Source organism: Primulina eburnea, chromosome 3 (genome assembly GCF_022965805.1).
Source record: "Primulina eburnea isolate SZY01 chromosome 3, ASM2296580v1, whole genome shotgun sequence".
Classification (NCBI taxonomy): Eukaryota; Viridiplantae; Streptophyta; class Magnoliopsida; order Lamiales; family Gesneriaceae; genus Primulina; species Primulina eburnea.
Window position 1 is genome coordinate 29,515,141 of NC_133103.1, and position 7,429 is coordinate 29,522,569.

At 38.8% G+C, this 7,429-nt stretch overlaps 1 protein-coding gene across 1 annotated transcript; it reads left to right on the plus strand.

The window, feature by feature from the left end:
* Nucleotides 1–2,894: 2,894 nt before the first annotated feature.
* Nucleotides 2,895–4,666, plus strand: LOC140827230 (uncharacterized). Its single transcript, XM_073189858.1, has 2 exons — nt 2,895–3,765; nt 4,587–4,666. The coding sequence occupies exons 1-2, from the start codon at nt 2,895–2,897 to the stop codon at nt 4,664–4,666; spliced, it is 951 nt and encodes a 316-aa protein (XP_073045959.1).
* The last annotated feature ends 2,763 nt before the right edge of the window (nt 4,667–7,429 follow it).

Sequence of the window (7,429 nt, forward strand, 5' to 3'; positions counted from 1 at the left end):
TATCTCGATCTCATCTCGGTCGTGACCCAGATCCTGCCCCGCCTGTTGTTATGCACACATACAGACATAACAACAACCGGAAACTCCGGTGAGAACAAATCCCAATATAAAACATGTATGCATGCTGATCCATAATCATAAATCATGAATGAAAGCAATAACAATAGGTTCCATAGCAGGGGCGGATCTAGGATTTAGGGACAGGGGGGGCCGCTAAGTTTATTTTGCGACGGTTTTCTCAAAACCCGTCGCCATATGGCGACGGTTATAAGAAACTGTCGCGAAAGTTGCGACGGTTTTTTAAAAACCGTCGCTATATGGCAACGGTTTTAAGAAACCGTCGCAAATGTTGCGACGGTTTTCGTCACAACAGTCGCTAAGCCAGAAAAAATAAGCGCTCCCAGGTTTCGAAATCGGGCGGATGAAACATTATAAGTGGCTTTAGCCATTGAGATACATGGACGTATCTTTCATTTTGGGGGGGCCATTTATATATATATATCCATTTATATATTTAGTTTAAAAAAAATTTAATATATACTAAAAATTTTTTTTAAATTTTTTGGGGGGGCCGTGGCCCCCGTTCGCCCTACACTAAATCCGCCCCTGTTCCATAGTCTATGAAACCAATCTATATAAGCATGCAATTCAAATCAAATCATGTCTCGACTCGACTCGACTCTAATTCTAGGGATCCCGGTGTGAATAAGACGTCGCTGTTTGCCACCTACCCTCCCAATCGGGGTGACGGTACGTCTTATTCCTAGACTTCGGTCATGTCTGTATCGAATGTCTACAGTCGGAGGAAGTCTGCTCCTATGCGTCGATACACCGAACGTCTAGAAGTTTGGCAAATCTACCAATGACTCTCCTATCTTAAATGCATGAATATACATCTATAAATGCATCATCATATCAAAAAATTTGAATATAAATCTATAAACAAATCATAATCATATCAAAAGATAAATAACTATTCTAGTATGTGATTTTGTTGGGAAACTCAAATTGAATCTCATTTGAGTTGTTTCTTCCCCAAACAAAACATGAATTATACCTTTCGTCGTACAATCTGTCGTAGTCGAAGTCTCGCTATCAAAGTTGCCAATAAAATCTGAAATGGCATGATCAAAGTGCATTCTATCAACTTCTAACTCAAAGGATACACATACAGATCAATATTCAATCTCGGTACATTTCGACGGCATAACGGCATAATTTCTCGATACCGGTCAATTCAAATCTCAACAAGAATCCATATCAATTCTCAACAATGAATAATCAATATCATATATACATCATACTCTCAAAATCGGCATATTCTAAATCAAGATATGCTGAAGTTCATAACAAATTCATACGATAATATTTCTTCGATCCGACTACGAATATACGATCACCAACTTCACAAGAACACATAATCTAGTGTAATTCACAATTTCCCCAATCACAATATCTCAAATCATGTAGGAAATGAATGAAACTTACATCCTTAGGATAGCCCTTGAAGAGAGGAGCTCAAAACCGAAATCGAATTTAAGTTTGGATGGCTAAATCTTGCACAAATCAATTCTAAGATTAAAGAACCTTACTCCCTCTCTGAATTCCTCCTTCTCAGGTAGTCTGATGTGTGAGTTGAAGAATAGAAGACAACACACTATATTGCATGTTCAAGGGCAAGTGTCCTTATTTTTCAAGCAACACGTATGACCGCGGGTGCGGCATCTCGAGGACCGCGGGTGCGCTCAAGCTTCGGTAGGTCTTTTAAATTTTCATAAACGTCGACCGCGGGTGTGGTGCCTTCGGGACCGCGGGTGCGGTACATTTCAGGGCACAGGTGCGGTGTGGCTTTTGCATCACCTTCAAAATTCAGGATTAAATAACTGCAGGTGCGGTCTGGGTTTAGACGCTGGTGCGGTCTATTATTTGTGCAACACTTCTTCATCTCATTTAGTGCCTCTCATCACATGTCATGCATACTCATATCTTCCGAATATCACATCAATGAAGACTAATAAATCTCAAGCCTTACAGAAATGCCTCCTAAACGAAAGGTTACTGAAGGGGATGATAAGACCCCTACCACTGATAGGACTACCAACATTGTAGATGAATTCAGTAAATTAATACAAGAACAAGCAAAAGTTCATAGTGAACAAATTCAACAGTTGTTGAGCCTGCATACGTCAACCCAAGGTCATGGTCAAGGAAGAGGACAGGGTAGAGTGGAAAGCAACGAAGGTAGTTCTTATGATATACTCAGGCGTATGAACCCTCCCGAATTTTTCGGTGGTGCCGATCCACTCAGTAGCTCTTGAATGGGTTAAATCTTTGGAGGCTATATTTGACTATCTGAAGTTCATTGATAGAGATAGAGTGAGATGTTCTGTGTTTATGCTAGTGAAAGATGCTCGCATCTGGTGGGAAGCTACAAAAATGACTGTCAATTTTCGCGAGTTAAAATGGGATGAGTTCAAAGAGTTATTTTATGCCAAGTACTTTTCAATAGAAGTTAAACCGAAGAAGGTTAAAGAATTTCTTGAGTTGAAGCAAGATTCCTTGTCTGTTGCTGAATATACATTGAAATTTGAAGAAGGATGCGTGTTTGTTCCGTTTATTGCTGAAATGTTAAAGACAAAGGAGAACACTTCCTTCGTGGGTTGAAACCGGAAATTCGAAGGGATGTTGATATGGCCAAGGTGATCACTTATCAAGACATCATTGAAAGAGCCTTACTTGCCGAGCACGATGAACAAGAAATTGAAAAGGAGCGGCAATTATGAAGGCAAGCTTTCCAAGCGAGAGGGCAAGGGGCAAGTACTAGTACTCGAGGTGGTCACAAAGGAAAAGGCAAAATGGAATAATGCAATAAACATTCGGCGCCTTCTTCAGAGATGGAGCGACCATTATGTCCTAAATGTGGCGAGCCACATAAAGGTGAGTGTCTAATGGGAAGTGGTCGATGTTATAGATGTAAAGAAATGGGGCATACAGCACAGAAGTGTCCCATCTCATCTGATAAAGGAAAAGTTCAAGGAAGAATCTTTACGATGACAAAAGAAGGAGCCAATCCTGATTCTTCAGTCATATCAGGTAATATTCTAATATCTGGAAAGGAAGCACTTACGTTGATTGATACTGGTGCAACTCATTCCTTTATGTTTGAAGTATTTATGCACTCTTTATCTCGAGAACCTACTGTCATGTCGTTACATTTTAATATTATGTTGCCCTCTGGTGATGAAATTTGTCCCACAAATATCCTTAAGGCATGTCCGGTACAGATGGGTACGAGATTGTTGTATGCTGAATTTATTGTGATTCCGATGGTTGCTTTTGATGTTATATTGGGTATGGACTGGTTATCTGTTTATCGTGCAGTAATTGATTGTGTGGGAAAGACCGTGAAGTTTTTAATTGATGACCATGAGAATAATGAAATTGTTGGTCTAGGCTCATCGATTAGTACTCCCGTTATTTCGTGCTTGCAAGCTATTAAATTGTTGAATAAGGGATGTACTAGTTTTCTGGCCTTAGTATCGGATGTAAATAGGGACAGTAATGTGCAATTACAGAATATTGAAGTGGTCCAGGAATATTCTGATGTATTTGCTGATGATGTGCCTGGGTTACCTCTTGATCGAGAGGTAGAATTTGTTATTGAATTGAGTCCAGGTACAACCCCAATCTCTAAAGCTCCAAACAGAATGGCTCCAATAGAGATGAAGGAATTGAAGAATCAATTGCAGGAGTTATTAGATAAAGGTTTTATCCGTCCTAGTTCCTCGCCATGGGGAGCTCCAGTTTTGTTCGTGAAAAAGAAAGATGGATCGTTAAGGTTATGCATTGATTATCGTGAACTCAATAAGGTAACTATTAAAAATAAATATCCTTTACCTCGAATAGATGATCTGTTTGATCAATTGTAAGGAGCCACTGTGTTTTCAAAAATCGATCTTCGATCCGGATAACATCAATTGAAGGTAAGAACGAAGTACATACCCAAGACTGCTTTTAGAACGAGGTATGGTCATTATAAATTTTTGGTCATGTCCTTTGGATTAACTAATGCTCCTTCAGTTTTCATGGATTTGATGAATCGTGTCTTTAAGCCGTATTTGGATACTTTTGTCATTGTTTTTATTGATGACATTCTGATCTACTCAAAGACACGAGAACTACATAGGGAGCATTGAGGATTGTATTACATATATTGAGGGATAAGCAATTGTATGCCAAGTTAAAGAAATGTGAGTTTTGGTTAGAGCAAGTGGCGTTTTTGGGCCATATTGTGTCAAAAGAAGGAATAACAGTCGATCCATCCAAGATTGAATCTATTAAGCAATGGTCCATTCGAAAGACAGTTTCAGAGGTACGGACTTTTCTTGGTTTGGAAGGGTATTACAGACGATTCAGAGCAGAATTCTCGAAAATTGCATTGCCATTGACAAGCTTGACACGAAAGGCTATCAAATTTGAATGAACCATAGAATGCCAACAAGCATTCCAAACTCTGAAAGATAAGTTAACCTCTGCCCTTGTATTAGTACTTCCTTGTGGTACTGAGGATTTTTTTGTGTATACAGATGCTTCAAAGCGGGGGTTAGGTGCTGTGTTGATGCAACGTGGGAAAGTGATCGCTTATGCTTCTCGTCAGCTAAAATAATATGAGAAGAATTATCCCACGCATGATTTGGAGTTGGCAGCTGTAGTATTCGCCTTGAAGATATGGCGGCATTATTTATATGGAGAGAAGTGTGAAATTTTTACAGATCATAAAAGTTTGATTATCTGTTTTCACAGAAAGAATTGAATATGAGGCAGCGGAGGTGGTTGGAACTGGTAAAAGACTATGATTGCACCATTAGCTATCATCCTGGAAAACCTAATGTCATTGCAGATGCTTTAATCCGTAAATCCAGTTATTTATTGGGTTACATGATTCAGAAACCGTTATTACTCGATTTTCAAAGGAACGAAATAACTCTGGTATCTCCAGGTACAGTAGATCAGTTATCTGCACTAGTTCTTCGCTCTACTTTGATTGATCGTATTCTAAAGGAGCAACAATTGGATATTCAGTTATTAGAGTTGAAGAATAAAAATGATTTAACAGGAGTTTCTGAATTTGGTTTGAATCGTGATGGTTTATTGACCTTTCGAGGTAGAATTTGTATTCCTAGGGGTGATGACATTCGGAAAGATATAATTATTGAAGCTCATACAGCGCCATATTCAGTTCATCCTGGCAGTACCTAAATGTATCATGATCTTCGACGTCTTTATTGGTGGCCAGGTATGAAGAAAGATATCATGTTATTTATTTCTGAATGTCTAACCTGTCAGCAGGTTAATATTGATCATCAAAGGCCTACTGGAACTTTGCAATCTCTCCCAATATCTCAGTGGAAATGGGAGCATATCACCATGGACTTTGTAACAGGACTTCCAAGAACACCAAAGGGTTACAACTCCATCTGTGTGATTGTTGATAGGTTAACTAAGTCGGCTCATTTTTTTCCGGTCAAAATGACGTTTACAATGAACCATTATGCTGAAGTCTATGTAGCTGAGATTGTAAGACTTCATGGAATCTCTGTATCAATTGTATCTGATCGTGACCCGAGGTTTACTTCTGAATTCTGGAAAAGTTTGCATTGAGCTTTGGGCACCAAGTTGTCTTTTAGCACAACATATCATCCTTAGAGTGATGGGGAGTCAGAGAGGGTGATTCAAATTCTTGAAAATATGTTACGTGCCTGCACAATTGATTTCACAGGGAAGTTGGGATTCTAAGTTGCCTTTGGTGGAATTCACGTATAATAACAGCTACCAGTCTTCAATCGGCATGGCACCCTACGAGGCTTTATATTTAAGAAAGTGCCGATCTCCATTGTACTGGGAAGAGGTAGGTGAAAGGAAGATGTCGGGCCCAGAATTGGTTCAACAAACAGCAGATGTTGTGGCATTGATCCAAGAAAGAATGAAGACCGCTCAGTCTAGACAGAAAAGTTATGCTGATGTACGACGACGGCCATTGGCATTCGAGGTTGGTGATCATGTGTTTATTAAAATAGCTCCTCTCAAGGGAGTTATGCGATTTGGCAAGAAAGGTAAACTAAGTACTCGATACATTGGGCCGTTTGAAATTCTTGACAAGATTGGAAACCGAGCTTATCGTCTTGCATTGCCACCAGACTTGGATCGAACGCACAATGTCTTTCATGTGTCTATGCTATGCAAATATCTTCCCAATCCATCTCATGTTCTTTGACATGAATCATTAGATCTTTTACCTAATCTAAGCTACGAAAAAGTACCGGTTCAAATTCTTGATCGCAAGGTAAAAGTATTAAGAAACAAAGAGATTGATATAGTAAAAGTTTTATGGCGGAATCAAATGATTGAAGAGGCGACTTGGGAACCGGAGGAAGAAATGAAACATCGTTATACCAATTTATTCAACGGTAAGCAAATTTTGGGGCCGAAATTTTTATAAGGAGGGGAGATTGTAATAGCCCAACATTTTATCATGTTAATCCTTATGGTTTATTATTGTTATGATCATGTTTTATGCTTTACTGGTTGAGATTATGTTGAATGGTTACTGGTTATGGATATCTTTATTGAAATGGTTATTGTTTTGGTATTATGTTCATAGTGGGAGATGATTATGGAAATGAATGGGTAGAATAAAAAGTTGATCTTGAGCTTTATAGGAAATGGAAGTGCATAAATGATATGAAAAATGTGGCAGTAGTTGTGGTTTTTAGCATAATGTCTTGTATATTGATCCAATTAATGTGAAGCCACTTCCATTAGAAAGATAAGATTTAAGGCTATAACTTTCTTATTTTGAGTTTTGTTCAAATCCTTAGGGAAGACAAGCCAAAAGTGGCCCGAAGTGTGTCGTGTGTTTCGTTGTTCCTGCACTGATACACGTTGGGAGAATGGGCATAATTTTTTACTCATACCTTTAACTGACCCGAAATTTGGGGAGATTAAAGAAAACACATAGGGCTAGAACTTTTAGGTTGAAAGCTTTTGCAAAATTTGAACTTAAAAATGAGTTTTGGGCAGAATATAGCGCGCATATGCGCCAGAACTCGCGCATATGCGCCCGGTGGGCAGTACAGGCCACGCATGTGCACCCAGAAATTCGCGCAAATGCGCCCAGCAGTCTGTATAAAAATAAAAAAAACGTTTTTATGCAATAAAAGATTTATATATTGCCTTGTATAGGGCTTATTCTTATAACCACTTCTCCTTTATCGATCAAATCCTTCCTCTCTCAAGTTTTCTTCCCTTCAATTCTTCACTCCAAATTTAAGGATCGTAGTATATTCCTTAGTTGTTTCTACCTAAATCTTCAAACTTCAAGGTAATAACTTACTATTCTTGGAGTTTATAAGGGTTTGGAGTATCGAGG

Bases quoted from the DNA above. Each gene is read 5' to 3' on its own strand.
- LOC140827230 (XM_073189858.1), top strand. From the start codon at position 2,895: ATGGAGCGACCATTATGTCCTAAATGTGGCGAGCCACATAAAGGTGAG. The intron at 3,766-4,586 runs GTTTTATCCGTC...TTGTGTATACAG, and splicing joins GCAGGAGTTATTAGATAAAG to ATGCTTCAAAGCGGGGGTTA.